The following is an 18,590-nucleotide window of genomic DNA, read 5'->3' as shown; positions in this document are numbered from 1 at the left end:
TTTGTGTTCTTCCTTGTTTTTTTCTAGCAATCGTTTTCGATTGCATTACACAATACAGCGACATCTAGTACGTTTAAAGTTGAGAAATATATTTGCAATTCGCAACTTTGAATGACAATATATTATTTCACAAAAAATAGAATATTGTTTCTACCATAATAAATACAAATATGACAAAACACTCAAATTATTTTGAATCCTCCAAATGATCTGCGACCTTGCCTATCGGATTACTGTGCACATTTGATATTTAAAACAAGGAAAATGATCTGCCATCTTACTTTTTTCCTTTTAACAATTAACATGGTAACTATAAGAGGGCACTCCAAAACTATTCTAAATGTTTCTTAAAACAGAACAGTTACCATATGAAATATCATTTGATTGTAAATGTGCATTTCCAAATGTATCCACCGGATTATATAGCGCACTTACAAATTTCTGGCCGTTTTTACGCAAAACACTGTATTTTTTTCTCAGTCTAACAATACTTTTGAGTATATTTTTGTATCCCCCCTGTAAAGCGTATGGCTACTGACTGAAGTTTTATGACGATACTTCACAGGTCATTGTTTGGGGGGATTACGGGCGTATGGACCACAAGTGCTTCATGGGCATGGCCCAGATCCTACTGGAGGATTTGGACTTGTCCGCGACAGTCGGTGGCTGGTACAAGCTGTTCCCTACCTCCTCCCTGGCTGACCCCAGCATCGGACCCCTGACCCGTCGCCTCTCGCAGTCCTCCCTGGAGAGCGCCACCAGTCCCTCCTGCACCTGAGTCGGCCCCAAACCTTCGTACTGTACATATCAACCCCAAGACCGTCCTTGCGTATGTCTTGGTTTTTTCAAAGTAGTAGCATTTGGTTTCCCCAGCCATGACACATTTGGTTGACAGAGTGTAGAGGTGAGATCAAGCCTAAAAAAAAATCCAGCTTGACCTGACCCAGGACTGTCGGTAAATAAACCCCACCTAACCCAAGCCTGATCAAATTACTTGATTGGCAGGACTGAGCTCGAAGCAAACCCGAAGTTTTATTCTTTAATTTCGAGGACTCGGGAGGAGGAGAAGTGATTTATGATAACAAATTAAACCAGACTGTATAGTAGAGGTAAGAACGGGCCTAAAGAAATCCAGTCCGACCAGACCTGGGCCTGCGGATATTAGCCCGGCCCATCCCCAGCCAGATAAATAACCTTGATTTAAGGGACCGAGCCCAAAGCAAACCCGATTTGTCATATTTTATTTGTGAGGACTCGGGTGGAGAAGGTCTTCTCTTTTGCTGACTTTAAAAAAAAAAAATTATCCACCCGCTATTGTTCTTTGTTTCTTTTTTAATGTGGAGGGTCAGCGCGGTAGATTCCGTCCCCGTCTCGTGCCGCTGACCGCACAAATGCAAAGAGTGCGCATATGCTGGCAGAGAGGGGTACTAAATCCATCGTGTTGTTCCTCCACAAAAGAAACAAAGAACCATGAAGGGTGGATAATTGAAAAAAAAAGGCAGCAAGATAGAAGCCCAGCCTGTCCCGAACCCTAACATGATGATATACATTTTAGGCCCTACCTGAGCCTGACCTCAAATTCGTGCTCGGGCTTAAGATCCTACCTCTACTGTATAGACATTTCTTTCTTTTATATTTCTGTGTATGCTGAATTTTCCATCATCGACGGTAAACCTTTGAGGCCTTCCCTCATTTGTTGGGTTGAAAATTGGGTCATAAATCACAGCAGCAGGACATCCTTAAGAATCTAGCGTAGCACTTTAGAAAGAGAGAGGCAAAGAGACAGGAAGTAGTTTTTGAATTGACATAGTTCAGTATGTCTTGTGATTTGGTTTAGTGTATATAACATATATTTATTTTCAAAAAAGTCAGCGAGAGAGAAGCTCAGCCCTACCCCAACGTAATGATTGACATTTTAGACCTGCCCCGGGACCAATTTCGGGTTGGGTCAGGCTCGGACTTGGGCTTTAGTTTAAGATCTTACCTCTGACAGAGTGCCATAACCTACATTTACCATACCAGGGCCATACAGATGACACTTTCTAAACTCTCTATGCCAAACTAAAAAAAAAGTTATTTTTAAAAAAACCAAAGCAATTATCGTTGTAGTTTTAGATGACGTCGTACAATATGGAGTATGTAGCAGAGCCTATGGCTTTGAAGTTCCAGGAGGTAGCCACACTGCTAATGTACAACGCAGGGCTGAATTTCTATATAGATATGCATATATACACACAAAAATACGTGTACACACACAAATATATATATATATAACTCGACGTTTGTGGTATCGGCCGCAGTCTGCATGCTTGCTCGCTACTTTTGTAAACTTTCAAAGCGCTTTCCCAACAGAAAACTGAAGTATCACTGCAAAAAAATTGAATATAAAGCCCACAAAGCATTTATTCAATGTCCTCAAATCTGATGCACAAGTTCAGTTCTGTTTAACTTTTTACTCAATTTTGCATATTTTGTGATTGGTCGATGAGATTTTGGGGGGGAATTTAAAAATAAAAAGGTTGATGGAAAGGGTTTTAGCATTCTGGTATCAGTTTTCTAACTAGCCCAAGAATTTTTAACCGTGATCGGTGTCTTTTCAAACATGATCAATTCTTAATGGTAATGTTGAATGCTAGACTATTCAGAATCAGCCCATGATAGTTGCACGCTTTTAGGAGGATATTTTAACAATGTAGTAACATCATAATAATAACATAGTAACAGCATAGTAATAACATAACGGTTCAGTCAAACTTGTAGCCCTTATACTAACCAGTAGCAGAAAAGTAGTACCGTAGTAGTAGACCCCTGTTTTAATAGTATAATAATTAAAAATAACCCAGTGTTTGACGCCATTAAACTCAAGAGTCTTCTTTTATTTCAGACCCCAGCCAATGCAAGAACTACTGAGTAATCATTGATCCTGAGACTAAATACTGAATACAGTTTTAATTGTATTTATTAACATTTTATTTTTCAAAGAAATATTTCTCAGAAAGGCCTTCAAATCACAATTGAATGTTCCAGTTATCATATTGTAAATCGAGTACTTGATCTGAAACACGGGCAGTTGACACTGAAGGTGGTATCAGTGATTAGTATTGGTTACTGTTCCTGGTATCAACCGCCAATGATTATATAAGAGACTGATAACGTTGACAAATGCTGGCAGCTATCCATAGCACTAATACTTTGAAATAAGGCCAGATATCAACGATTGTACGATTTCATGTTAACGACTGACTGTTGAGAAATACCGGCTGCAATTTTTAGTACTAATACTTCGTAAAAAGGCAAGATATCAACATTAGTATGATTCAGTGTTAGCGACTGATACTGTTGAGAAATACTGGTCTGTCACGAACCAGGACAGGAAACAGAAATGAGAACCCAACCGTGTAACGTTACCCACAATTTATTGGGGAGAAGAGGAATCCGCGCACACTCGATCCAGGGATCGATGGTCGCGGAAGTAGATTGAAATCAAAAAGATCGGGCCAAAAAATAAAACAGAATCAAAACACAGGCAAAAACGGAGATTCACAGGACTTGGCATATCACACAGAGTCTAGCAGAAGTTTCACAGACGCTCTGACACCAGGCGACTCACAAGACCGTGTTGAAATAGTCCGACAGCAATCTGTCAACGCAGTTCAGCTGGTGTCAATGGGCGGGGCCAATTGGGTGCCGTGGCAACCGTGACAGAACCTGGTGCCACACAGCGGGGACCAATTGGGCGCCATGGCAACCATGACACTGGCCACAGTCTTGGATACTAATACTTTGAAATTAGGCCAGACAGCAACGATTGTATGATTTCATGTTAGTGACTGATACTGTAGAAAAAAAACTGGCTGCAATTTTTAGTACTAATACTTCATAATTAGGCCAGAAATCAACATTTGTACGATTCTGTTTTAGCAACCGATATTATTGATAAATACTGGCTGCAATCTTTAGTCCTGATACTTTGAAATAAGGCCAGATAGCAAAGATTGTATGATTCCGTGTTAGCGAGTGATACTTTTGAGAGATACTGGCTGCAATTTTTAGTAGTGATACTTCGTAATAAGGCCAGATATTAACATTGATACAACTCGGTGTTTGTAGGTAATGTCTAGCTACTAGTACACCATACTTGACTCATAGTAAGTCTTAGGGATTTTAAATCCTCTTATTTCTGAGACCAATACTACTTAAAATACACACTTCATGATTATTGGATGATACCACAGGTATGGATACAAGTGAAATTTGGATCCATAAAGTTTTTCTCCACAACGCAATGGCAAACTAAGTCAGTCGTAGAAAAAAATAAAAGTAAAAACAAAGTTAAATACAACTGAACTTTGAATATAAAGATGTTGGGAAATCACTACTATGTTTTCCTAGTAAAGTACATTGTAGGGAAAGAGGAGCGCTTGATTTAAAGGTTTTTGGGGCTTCCCTTTTTGTCCTGCGTACCATCATTTGGGGTTTTTCCAAGGCTTTATTTGATGGAGAAAGAAAGTCTTTTTCAAAACAGCACTTTAACTCGAAATAATTGTTGCGATTCCTTTAAAATGTAACCGCACGCATGTTTGATTTTACGATTTCCGAAGCTCGAAGGGCCCGTTGTACTCGTAGCACTTTCCGACGTGTTCCGTCCGTAAAACAAATCAGCAAAACTTGTAGCAAAAAAATCAATGCAGTTTGAAGAATAAGCTCAAGAAATTGGGATTTACTGTTTTTTTTTTTAAATCGATTTGTTTGAATTTTATACGCTAATGTTGGGACCAGCACCAAACGAAAACTAATTTTCAGGCATTTGAATGGAATACAGTTCGAAAAATAAGCAACAGAAATTGAGATTTATTGTTTTTTATTTTTTATATTATATTTTTTATTTTAATTTAATTTGCCAGTGTTGGGACCAGCACCAAACCTAACACAAACAACATTTTCAGACATTTAAATGGAATGCAGTTTGAAAAATAAGCTCAAGTAATTGGGATTTATTGTTTTTTTAATTTTGATTTTTAAATTGTTTTTTTTTCATTTAATTTGCGAGTGTTGGGAGCAGCACCAAACCTAACACGAACAACATTTTATGGAATTTAAATGGAACGCAGTTCAGAAGATAAGCTCAAGAAATTTGGATTTATTCTTGTTTACTTTTATTTATTAGTTTTTAAATACTTTTTTTGTTTTTTTTAATTGTTTTTTATTTACCGGTAAATTTGACTGTTGTGAAGTGTTGGGACCAGCACCAAACCTAAGACAGGCAAAATTTTCAGGCATTTAAATGGAGTGCAGCTCAGAAGATAATTTGGATTTATTCTTTTTTATTTTTATTTATTAATTTTTAAATATTTTGTTTTGTTTTTTTATTTCAATTTGACTTGCCAGTGTTGGGACCAGCACCAAACCTAACATAAACAAAATATCCAGCATTTGAAATGGAATGCAGTCCGAAAAATAAGCTCAAGAAATTGGGATTTACTGTTTTTTTTATTTAATCGATTTCTATCATTTTAATTCGCCAGTGTTGGGAACAGCACCAAACCTAACTTAAACACAATTTTGGGGAATTTTTCTTTCCTACCCTCACGGCACTCCCTGTAGCGGCAAAATGTCACGCTTCCACTCTGGATTCGAATAAAGTTCCAGTTTTCTTATAAATGTACAGTACGGTATTGTATGGTTACATTTCTTTTGTAAATCTTTGTGGGTTGATTCTCCGTGAAGAACTGGCATGATGACATCACACAAATACACATACTGTATTTTGCACACATTTTCCTCAATGCACCTTTTTTGGGGTGATTCCTAAAAAAAAAAACTTTAATAATTTTGTTAAAGACAAAAAAAAAATCCATGTTCACAAATGAATGTTTATGCCTTGGCAAAAAAAAGAAGAAACGAAAAATACACCAAAAAAAAATGCAATGTGAATTTCAGTGTTTTTAAAGAGTGAACATGTTTGTAAGCTTTTTGCTGTACAGTTGAATTTAATAATATTTGAAAAGTATCTAAATCCATCCAACCCCACAACCAAAATCAAAAGTGAAACATTGCCTTTATCTAATGAGTATGGGATTTTAATATGAGGGAATGTCAGAATGAGGGCTTATAAGTGTTGTTAAATGATATATATGTATATATATATGTATGTTTATATGGTACTGATTTTGTGATAGGAATATTTTAACTAAATGTAAAGTGAAAAGAAATGTTTTCTGGGGCACAACTACGAGCTGACAAAAACTAATCTCTCTATGGCCCGGGGGTCAGGAACGAGTGCCTCTGGAGCACTCCCTAGCGGTTCCCTGGCACTTTCTCCGAAAATGTTTGAGAATGGAAAAATATATGGGACGGACATGACACAAACATTCTTATCGTTTTCAGATGAATATACATATACGGTATATATATATATATATATATATATATATATATATATATATATATATATATATATATATATATATATATATAATGTATGTGTTGCCCTTCTTTAAAGGCGTGTAGAAAGCTTCTTTGTTTTCTGCAGCTCCAAACAAATGTTGTTGAGTTTTTTTTTATCTAATATGGCTCTTTTGACATTTTGGGTTGCCAACCCCTAGGCTATTCCACAACAGAAATCTTAGGTGCTCTGTAAAATCAGTTGGGTCAAATTCAACCCGAAAATAAGAATCGATAATATACAGAGTTGGCTCAACTAGACAAAACCCGAAAGTTCATTTTCGAATAAATCAAATTGAATTAATCAATAATTAATAACCCAAAAAGTTATAGGTTAAAATCAATGATCCCTTTCCACTCCAAAAGATTTGATTGGTTTGATTGATGGTTAATCATGTGATTCAATTTTAGGGTGAGCTTATTGCATTACTCTTAAAGGGACAGTGTGTATTATTTGAGCACTAGATGTCGCTGTGTTGTGAAAAAACAAGTGCTAAAAAGTACAAGGAAGAATACAAACTATGGAGACTAAAATTGAACACCATTTTCTTAGGTTTTTACACAGCCCATCACGAGGCTCTTGTTTTTGGGGGTACCCATAGCAGACCATTTAACTCTTTTGGCGCAGTCTTCTTTGAGGATTTTGGGTACCTGTAGTAGCAGGATGGCGAACAATTATGTTCTCCCAATAGATGAGGCCCATGTGTCAAATAAATGCTAATTTCTTAACCTAAATGTATTTTAAAACATTTCAATCAATATTGGGTTTTTTTTCACCTCGTGGAGGCGATAATAATAAACACCGTCCCTTTAAAGCAGGGTTGTCAAACCTGTGGCCGGGGGCCAACTGCGTCCCTTGGGCTTAATATGAAAGTTTAACGTAAGTGTAAGCCTCACAGATTATAGATCGTCTATTACTGATTGATTGTTTTATTTCCCTAGGAATTGAAACATGTATAATGCACAACGAGATTAAAAAGGGCCGCCCTGAGGTGCAAGGTGATATATAATGTGATAAAATACTGTATTTTTTTTTTTATTTTGGGAATTTTACGGCCCCTAATTATTGGAGTCTGAGACCCTTGCTTTAAGTACTCGCTCAGTCTCGATAATATCGATATTTGGATCGATCCGCCCATCCTCAAGTAGTTTGGAGGATTTCTAGTGATTTACGCTGCATGCCGCATGTTCCGCTTCCCAGACAATGCGATTGGAACGTCCATTTCCCACAATGGAATGACTTTCGTGGAAAAACAACAAAAAATACTGTAATATGTACGAAGCAATGTATTTTATTTTTTTATGACCTGAGAGGAGTTTCAGAGGGAGTGAGGGGGCGACGCGCGGTCGAAGGAACCCCGCGATGATGAGGGCTTGTCCGTTTACAATGGCCTTATTGTTCAAACGATTATTACGATTATTGTATTTTAGGGATCAATTGTTCACTATTGTATGACACCTTTGGAACAAATGTGTTTTTGCTCGATGTATTGTTACTGGAGTACTACTTACGGTGTATACAAAAATATATGTGTATACTAGTTTTTTCGAATGTACTCTTAATCCTTCCACTTGGTTAGACTTTGCATTTATTGCCTCTTCCTTCTGAAACGAAGGATAACTTGTACTTCGTGTATACTTTGTGTATTCGCTCGAAGAGTGATTGAGATATTTGTGCATGATGCTTTTTGAATTGATTGATTTATTGTCTTTGACATTATGGAGTTTCCCTCCTATTTTCACAATTATAGGATATATATATATATATATATATATATATATATATATATATATATATATATATATATATATATAATGTAATGCAATATAAAGATGCAGTCAAAGTTAGCAAGCAGCCAGAAGAGATGCAAAAAAGTAAATGGATGTTTCAAAATATTGAGATTCACGGTCATTATTTGCAATTAGACATGGCAAACCAGGATATACAATTAATGAAAACTTAAAAAAGGAAAACAATTATAAAAAGAATGTCAGGGTAAATACACCAAATTCTTTATGGATACATGAAAACAGATTCTTTAAAAAACGTTTAGTAGGTGTAAAACTTTTAAAGAGACTCTTACAAAAACACTGTTGATTATCAGTACCGTGAATTCTGGACTAGAGGGCACTGCTTTTTAAACTCATTTAGCGCTTACAATAGGAATTATTAAAGGAAATGCCTTGGGTGATGACGGGTGATTTCTGCCAAGTGCTTTGAATGTAACGGGAAAAAAATACAATGAAGCACGGGTAAAGGGCAGGAATTGCTATGTCTCTCTTTGGTAGCAATGCATGTCATCTAATTAGTGATGTGCATGAATGGATGAACGTGATTCCCAGTGTCCATTTAGAGTAAGGTAGCCATCTTGCCAAAACCTGCGGGGAAATGTGTAGGAAGTAACATTTTGTGCCCAAATGAAGACACTTCTGGGTGTCCACAGTGGCCATTTTTATTAGTGCAGCAGTTAATATTAACCCTCGTGGCATGTGTTTTCTTTTGTGACACAATGCATGTCAATGTACCTTATTTGGACGTGAACTTTAAAGTTTGATAACTCAGCCTTTTATGAATATTTTTTACTTCCATCCATAAAAAATGTTCGGTGGCATCAGACATATCTGTACCCATATCGTTTTTCATCCATAGGCTTAAAATTAAACTCATTCACATCCATTTCTTACATTTTACAAATTCAGTGGGGGAAATGTCTAGTCAAGAAAAACAAACATATGGTGCCTTGATTAAGACCCTCGTTTGCAGCGGTCATTGTTAATCAACTAGCACATCAATCAATATTATTTAATTTGATATTAACATAAGAGTGCTACAGAAATATTCTCAAAACCAATTTTAATGCACTGACTAAACTTCAGAAGTCCCAACAATCAGAGTTCTGTTTTAAGAATGTTTTTTCTCACGCCTGCGTGCATGTTAAATCCAATTTTACTTTTCCGATGTGCCCTGTAGTCCAGAATTTATGTTTTTTATGCTTTAGCTAAATTTGAATGCAAACAAAGTTTTTTTTAATATGCATTATGCATGCAGCATACAACATTAGGATTGTAGATTTGAAAGTCTAAGACCCCAAAGTGAAATTATACTAAAATAAAAGATTATTCTTTTGTATGTTAATTCATGCACTATAAAATAAGAAACTTTGTGTTTTTTTTTGCATTGAAACAGTACTTCAGCTTATTATTTTTTCAGATACGGCATGTAAATGTCCATGTCCATGAACATTCTCTAAAATATGCGCTCCCTGACAGCTTTGGGAGGTTACGGCATCTCTCAGTGTCAGTCAATAGCATCCCATTGACTTCAATGTTATTTCTTTAAATTCTGCGCCCCCTGGCAGGCCGCAGGCGGTATTTGAGCTCCCATTGGAAATCAATGGTGCCATTGGAATGAATTGGGTTCTCACTGACTTAGGGGTTATTTCCTCAAGTAATACACCCACTGGCAGGCCTTGGGAGGTTACTGCAGCTCCCATTGTAAGTTAACATCAACCCAATGGCAACCCATTGACTTGAGTGTTATTTCTTTAGGTAGTACACCTCCTGGCAGACCCGGGGGCAGCGCATATGGGCATTTATCGAATGTTTTTTGGTTTTCAGTTTTTCAAGTACATATAACTTGTGCATATTTACTCACATTTCAGTTCCCTTTATTTTAATTATTAGGATTATTTTTCACCTTATCATTATTATTGCTATTTTATTGTAACTTTATGTTGTATTCCTTTTATTATTTGCTCTTGTGTTACTACTATAACACATTTATTTGATAATATTGATAACCACGAATATTATTGTTATTAAAGTTTGAATAATCATATTAAAATATAATCAATCATACAAAGCATTAATATTTGAGCAGTTAACTTTGAAATGTCCAGTTTAATGTATGTTTTACCTTTACCTTGATTTATAACACGTCTCAACCCTCCTTTCCAAGTAGTTATTGTCACTTTACGGTAGAACCCTTATACTGTTTTCTGAATATCAAGATTATCAAATACATGCTGCAGTAATCTCCGCCTCTCCAAACCCAAAAACTAACCATTAATACTCGAGCTGTAAAAGCACAAATGTCTCTGAACGCAACACGGTATGGACAACCTGAGACAGTATTTAAAAGGTTGAAATAAATATAAATATTTCATTTGTGTTTTCACAAACGTGGTAACGTTTTGAGGCGGATACAGAGAAAAAGGGGGAATCTGTAATTTTCTACCTGTGCTTTGTAAAGGTTTTCTATGTGCCGTATTTGATAACGTAAAACTGGTATTTTTGTGGTTTGTAAGCTGCAAAATTGATTACTTAAAGTGCACGTGGGTTTCTTTTTTAAAATAAAACACAATCAAACTGAGGGGTACCAAAAATAAAGATTCAAATATTTTAGGGTTCAAAGCCTGTATTTGCATATTTGCATGTCCTTTGGCCGAGAAAAGTCAATAAAGTTCATTTGAATCACCAATGGTTTGTGCGCTCTGGGTTTCAGTGATAGGTCTTTTGCAGACAAAATGGCTTTTTTAGCCGGCTCTATGTGGTGACTGTCGAAAAACGCTCTTTCGCTCTCTTTCTAACTTTCTTTCTTTCTCTCTTTCTCTATCTCTCACTCTATCTAATTTTAATCTTTTTCTCTCTCTTTCCCTCTTTTTACTGTTTCTTTCGTTCTATATCCCCCCTCTCTCTCTAATTATTTCCCAACCGTTCATTCTTTGTCTTTCTCTATTTCTCTCTATATTTCTCTGTCTTTCTATTTATTTTTTTTTGATCTTGTGCTCTCTCCTTTCTTTCTCTTTCTATAATTATCTCTCATCCTCCCCCTCTCCCTCTGTATTTTTTTTAATCGTTTTTCTCTTTTTTATATTCCTTTATCTTTTTCTCTTTGTATAATTATCTTTCTTTTTCTCTCTCCTTTTCTATCTTTAACTATCTTAAACTATCTTTCTCTCTCTCTCCTACTCTCTTTGGTCTATTTCTTTTGCTGACACTTTCTCTATTTCCATCTTTCTCTATTTCTATCTTTTTCTCTACTGTCTCTCAATTTCTCTCTGTCTTTCTATTTTTCTCTTCTTTTTCTCACCTGTTCATTCTCACTCTCTCTCTCTTTTGTTTTTCCTTCTATCTCACTCACTCACTCACTCTCTTGTTGGTGCTGATGACTGGTCAATATGATTGGGATCATTTTTGTGTTGTTTGCTCAGAACAGTATAAACAATTTAAAACTTTAAAGGAGGTCAAAGTTTACTGTATATCAAAACACTCAATGCTAAAATAATATAGTAACATAATACGTTTGAAAAAGGCTTTGAGTACATAATGTTTAATTGTGATTGGCAATATATACTTATTAAAAAAAATCGAAAGAGCCGACTATTTGTAGTAAGCTGAGCCGAAAAAGCCGGTTAACTGTAAATTCCCTTCGCGACTGGGTCTGCTTTCTTGGTTTATTGCGCATGCGCGTAAGCGATTATTCAACGCATTTACAGTTCTAAAACGCCACACGATGACGCTAGAGATACTCGGACAAAGTGGTAAAGTCAAATAGTTGCAAAATATTTATTTCAAACAATATTCATTCAATCTTGTTTTACAGACATTCTCATACTTCGTGAATATTACAAGCAATTACAAAAAAAACCCAACAACATTCCTTTTAAAGGTAGAACCATATTATATTATTAATATATTTTATTGAATATGTTCTTGAGAGACAAGTATGGCAAACGTTACATTCGTCTATTGGCTTTCACTATACATAAAACATAAAAAAAAAACTCTTGAGACAAGGGGGAAATAATCACTAATAGGACTTCATGCATTCAGTCGGGATGTACATACAAAACGGCAACAAACTTTCAGATGTTATTAAAAGCAAATGCATTGTATCATAATTCCTAAAACGTTGTATGTAGGAAAGACTGTGTGTTTCAAAATCGTTGCTTGAAAGGTATAAAATAAGCTTTGCCGTCAAAGGAACCCACCATTGTTATCGTACTATTGTACAATATTCTCTTCATGCGGTTGAATGGAAGTGTCTGATAAAACGCGAGCTCCCGGACTTGTCACCCCTCATCGGTGACGTCACTTTTATTTACAAACTGCGCACTGTAGTATCATGACGTCACTGCATGCAAGTGATGCGTTCAATTGCCTCACCCTTGGCGAGGAAGTCGCACAGTGACTGTCGGACATAGAAGTGCAGGAAAAGGCAAACAAACGAACATTTATCTCTCACACACCAAAAATGTATCTCACAATGTACACATTTCAGGCACAGCAGAGTATCACACGAAAACTAAACATCGACCAATGATAATCCAACCTCGCTGTCCTAAATTTCTTACTTATTACTCTCAGTTTGTTTCAATTATTTGGACATAGGACATTTTTTAAAGCACAGAAAGTTGCATTCTGTGCTGCATTCAAAGATCATGAACACAGTCGGAACTTTAATTTAAAAGTAAAAGCTTTTCCCCCTCGGTGTTTTTCAGATGTTTTGCAGTTTAAAGAAAGCTTTTTTCTTTAAAATCAATTTCATAAAAACTAATTGTGTCACTATACTGTTAGAAATATGTTTATTAGAACAAGTATTTATTTTCCTAAGATGAAAAGAAAATGACACAAAACATTGCTTTTAAGGGTAAACACAAGAATTTCTGGTATGTGTATATGTTTAATGTTAGGTTTATGTATGTTTTTATAATTCAATGCTCGCATTTTCCACTTGAATGGGACAGAGTGTGTTATTTAACGCCTCCTAGTGGTTAAAAAATTTCATTTAATAAAACGTTTTAAGTATATTTGGACCTATGTTTCAGTTTAAGGGACACTGTGTGTTAGTTAGTGCCTCCTTGTTTTTACAAATGTCATTCTTCTAAAAAACGATTGATTTGAATAATAAACAAAATATATCTGAACTATCATACAAATTCATTTTTCAAAATACCTAAAAGGTCAGAAAAAAAAATCATATAACATGAGCATCACCTACAAGGGGCGGAAATAATTGTCCGCTATCTTGCTGCTACGGGTACCCAAATACTTTAACAAGGCTGGGTAAGAAAGTAAAAAGTAAACTGGTGCATTTCAGTTACTTTGGGCACACAAATATGGTGTGGTTTGGTCACTTTGAGTCGCCGTAGTTTATCATTATTCTTTGTGCATTTTAGCACTCAGACTTTGTTGCACTACACCGTCTAGTGGTCAAAAAATACACACTGTCCCTTTAATGCAAGTGAATATTAGTTTAAAATATTTGTTATTGTCCTCTGTGACAACCAATATTTTGTATCGCCCTGCAAAATTAAATTTTGGTCGATCTCTAACACAAACACACACATTTGTATGAGGAGATAAACTCACACAAAAGAACCTCACATATAAAATATGCAATCACCCAAACTACTCTCAAACAAAAAAAAAACCTCTTTAATTCTGAGATGAAATTTTTCAAACAAATCAGACAAAATATACTGGTAATCACAAGGTAGCACTCACTGATTGCATCTCACATTAAACAACAAAAACTCTTCAATATAATCTCTCGCCAGAAACTACTCACAAAGGCCTCTTACACAAAAACTCACTCCGATCAAAAAATGAAACTAATATCTCGACATTAAAAACAGCCTCTCTCATGTGAAAAAACAAAATAAAACAGAGAACGTCTAAAAGTCTCCCGTCTTGCTAAACTCATCAACCAATTTGAGTCTCATAAAGACCAAAAACACTGACCCAAAAACTCGCCTCATAAAACTCTCACATTCTACAACAACTACTAACTCACATACAGTGCTGTTGAATGAATGAATGAATGAATGAATGAATGAATGAATGAATGAAAACGTTATTGGAACATTAAAATAAAAAACAGAACTAAAACAATAACTCAACAACAAAATAATGTTACATAACATGTTCGAAAAATAGCAGTGCAATGAGACTAACCAGAATTTAGTATATTTTTGATTAGTACATGCCAGACAAGTTTCCAGTTGGCAACAAGACCCAACATTCATAATGGACATGCTCCGAAGCCTGTGAAATTGGCAACCAATCTCAGAGTTCAATAGTTTTGGGGAAGAAACAAAACAAAATCAGGTATGAATTGCATGACACCTATTTAAGGATGATAAAGCCAGAACTGGTTGAACATGCATTTGAGCAAAATGTGTCATCCAAGACACAACTCCGAAGAACGAGGTTCTTTGATTAAAAAGTTGATTGGGGAGGAAAGAACCTATAAAGAGGTGCAAAGAATGGTTGGCTGTTCAGCTAAAATGATATCCAATGTCTTAAAATGGGTAGAGAAACCAGAGACACGTGGAAGAAAACGGAAGACAACTAAGCAAAGGCTGAGCCATTGATCAGCTCCAGGACAATCAAACACAGTCTACAGTTACCTGTAAGCGCTGTGACAATTAGAGGACGTCTGTGTGAAGAAAAGGTATTTTCAAGAATCGCACGCAAAGTCCCTCTGTTAAAAAAAAGGCATGTGCAGAAGAGGGTACATTTTGCCGAAGAACACATCAACTGGCCTGAAGAAAAAGGAGAAACATTGTTTGGACTAATGAAGTAAAATTGCCCTTTTTGGGTCCAAAAGCCACTCACCGTGTGTAAGACAACCCTCAAACTCGGAATTCAAACAACAAAACACATTGAAGACAGTGAAGCATGGTGGTGCAAGTATCATGATCTGGGCATGTTTCTCCTGCCCTGGTGATGAGCCCATTTATTTGCATACCAGGGATAATGGATTTTCTTTTCTGTATGGCAAGATACTTGAAGAGGTTATGTTGCCTTATGCTGAAGAGGACATGCCTTTGTAATGGGTGTTTCAACAAGACAATGACCCCAAACACACCAGAAGATGAGCAAGATTTTGGTTCCAAAGCAATACAATCAATGTTATAGAGTGGCCAGCCCAATCCCCAGATCTCAATTCAATCGATAACTTGTGGAGTTATTTCAAAAATGATGTTTGTGAAGAAAAAAAGAAGAAATGTATATAAATTGTGGAAATTTTGTTAAGCAATCATGGAGTGAAATAACAAATGAAAGGTGCCACAAGTTGGTTGACTATGCCACACAGATGTGAAGCAATTAAAAAACTGTGGTCATGCAATTAAAAAACTGTGGTCATGCAACTAAATATTAGGATTGCTAAATCCTACCTTTTTTGGGAAATACAAAAATAGTTTTAGGTTTTTACAGTCAACAGCATACACTGCTATTTTTGTCAAAAACACCCCTTTGAGCTATTGGCCCAATTGCACAGCAATAGGAGCGTGCCTGTTATAATTGCTAGGTCTTGTTGGTTTTCTGAGAATCTACTGCACTACTGGTAACTTGTTTGGCATGTAACAATAAATATATACTAAAACCTGATATATTCTGGTTAATCACATTGCACTGCTATTATTTTGAACAGCACTGTATGCTTTACATTTTGCCATCAGGTCACCTCATATTTTCATCCTACGCAGGTAAATTTCATATCCCAGATAAGAAAATGTATTGAAATCTGAGTCAAGCTCGTCTTTATCTTTGGTGTGCCAAAATCCAGTTCCGGTCTCGTTTCTTAATTTTATTTCAGAGAAAATGTTGCGTACATTCACATATAGTATGGCTAGCTGCCTCAGTTTGTGCAAAAAAAATGCCGGACACATAGCATTTGAAGGTGACCAGATAGCATTGACCTCAACTCATCAGTATTCTTATTATGTAACGTGCAGCTGGAAGGATTGAGAAAAGAAAGAAAAACGAGCAAAAATCAGTTTACCGGATGGCACACGAGTGCAAATATGGACAAAACGTGGATATATAGTACATGACACGAGAGCGCAAGTCAAAATAGAAACCAACATGGAATTATAGTCCGTGCTGTGTGCAATTAACATTCAGGGTTCGTACATATTTTATCCTACTAAAATAAAGCGTACTTTTTAAAGACTTTCAAGGATGATTTTTCAATTTTTCCCGTACCATTATAAGAAGAGATTTGGTGTGAATCATGAATTTTGTAGGGACACATTTATACATGCAATTTCTAATCCTGCATGTGCATTTATCGAGACATATGATTTTTCGATCTCGAGTAAATTGCAAATGCAGACGCTCCCCTACATAGAAACATTTGAGTTACGAAAAAACGGCAGATACGATATCTGGAAAATATCCGGAAATTGCTGTAAGTTAGCTTTTGTATCGTGAACCTTGTACAGGACAGTACTGTAGTGCTTCTTCCGCCACTACCGTCATGTGGTGCTGAGAAAAGTCACCCAGCATCCACCCTGAAGAAGAAATCCGGCTTCCACATGCTAGTTTGTGTGTAAACATACTATACTGTATCTTCAGCGCACCAAGAATTTTGAAATTTTTATCGTTTAATATCTCATACATCCATTCAAGATGATTGGTGTAAAGTGTAAAGAAAAGGCAAGCCGTTTCTTCTTAAATGAAATTGGAATAAGAAAGCTTGATGCGGTTGAGACAATGGTAGGATCACTTTTTTTCGTCCACTTTTTACCACGGAGGAGGAAGTCGCCTTACCCTTGAAGCTCATTTTCCAAAAGTAAGTTAAACTTAACTTTATTCATCTTTATAGAGCACATTATTTTATAAAATGTTTATTTTTTTTAGTATAAAACACTACAAGGTTACTTATATAAGCCCTAAACATACTTATAAAAAGCTTAAACATACATTCCATACAAAATATAGCACTGAAGCAATTTACAAATAATTTCAACTTACGAACGATCATGCAACTCTCGGTCGTAAGTAGGGCAGCGTCTGTATATTTGTTTATGAGACTAATCTCTACCCATAGAGGTGTTGGGTAAAAAATGTGTAGATTCCTTTTCTAGTTGCAGGAAGTTCTTGCCAGTATAGTTTACCACAGGGAAACACTACTTTAATTTTTGCATAGCCCATAATTGATACATAATCCTTGCACTAATACACATTATTGAGTCCCTTGTGTAGGTGTAGCATAAACCTGCCCTTTTGGGTGCGACCGGTAGGAGGGGATGATGCCTCACGGGACAATATCATGCAAACTAATTACAGATTACGTTAATCACGAGGAAAGAAAAAACACAATGGCAAAGCGAAGCCACCATAGAGCAGTGTTGGCATCATTTTCAAGCAGACTTGATGAGAAACATGGCAACAATTTTTACAAGCACTTCACCCAAAATTCAAGCACTTTGTAATCCTTGCAAACACAACATTACAAATCAAGCATTTTCAAGGATTTCAAGCACCTGTACGAACCCTGAACATTATTATGGTAATAAATAAAATGTGTTATCAATAGGATATACGAAATGTGTGCTTCTAACCCTGTTTTGGAAGAGGAAGAGGTAGTCGACTTTGTTGATTCTTTCTCCTCCTCGGAAATAATAGTAATAAAAAAAATGCAGGGAGAGGGTAGTCTCATTTAGACTTCACTTTTCACTTAGGAGTTCACTTTCCAGTTCGAAAGAAGTTTATTTCCATACGTGTGCCGTCATATGCGCCGAACTTGGGGCCACTGCACTTTTTTGGTTGTTTGTGGGGAAAAAATTCATGTGCTGAGTCATCTGGAAGACAGAAATGAGGTACATCTAAAACACACTTAAAAAAAAGAAACTTGATTGTAATATACAGTGCATGCGGAAAGTATTCACAGCGCTTCTCTTTTTCCACATTTTCTTATGTTACAGCCTCATTCCAAATTGTATTAATTTAATCTCTTATCTCAAAATTCTACACAAAATACTCCATCATGACAATGTGAAAAAGTTTTTTTTTTACTTTTTTTGAATTTAATAAAAATAGAAAACTAAGAAATCACATTTACATAAGTATTCACAGCCTTTGCTTAATACTTGTTGTTGATCCACCTTTGGCAGCAAATACAGCCTCAAGTCTTTTTGAATATGATCCCACAAGTTTAGCACACCTATCTTTAGGCAGTTTTGCCCATTCTTCTTTGCAACAAGTCTCAAGCTCAATCAGGTTGGATGGGAGACGTTTGTGCACAGCCATTTTCAGATCTATCCAGAGATGTTCGATCGGATTCAAGTCTGGACTTTGGCTGGGCCACTCCAGGACATTCACGGAGCGGTTCTGAAGCCAATCTTTTGAGA

At 36.1% G+C, this 18,590-nt stretch overlaps 2 protein-coding genes across 2 annotated transcripts in view; one reads left to right on the top strand and one right to left on the bottom strand.

Moving 5' to 3' along the window:
* Positions 1-10,924, top strand: part of rims3 (regulating synaptic membrane exocytosis 3) — a 60,895-nt gene extending 49,971 nt beyond the window's left edge. Inside the window, exon 7 of the mRNA XM_088329183.1 lies at positions 566-10,924. Within this exon, the coding sequence (XP_088185309.1) occupies positions 566-778 (213 nt within the window). The 3' untranslated portion in view covers positions 779-10,924. The remainder of the gene's footprint in view (positions 1-565) is intronic.
* A 1,074-nt stretch (positions 10,925-11,998) lies between these two features.
* Positions 11,999-18,590, bottom strand: part of smap2 (small ArfGAP2) — a 32,791-nt gene continuing 26,199 nt past the window's right edge. The window contains exon 9 of the mRNA XM_088329180.1: positions 11,999-18,041. Coding sequence (XP_088185306.1) covers positions 17,949-18,041 — 93 coding nt within the window. The 3' untranslated portion in view covers positions 11,999-17,948. The remainder of the gene's footprint in view (positions 18,042-18,590) is intronic.

Source organism: Urocampus carinirostris, chromosome 2 (genome assembly GCF_059441175.1).
Source record: "Urocampus carinirostris isolate Australia breed hairy pipefish chromosome 2, RoL_Ucar_1.0, whole genome shotgun sequence".
NCBI classification, from domain to species: domain Eukaryota; kingdom Metazoa; phylum Chordata; class Actinopteri; order Syngnathiformes; family Syngnathidae; genus Urocampus; species Urocampus carinirostris.
This window is presented reverse-complemented; position numbering and strand designations above follow the sequence as displayed.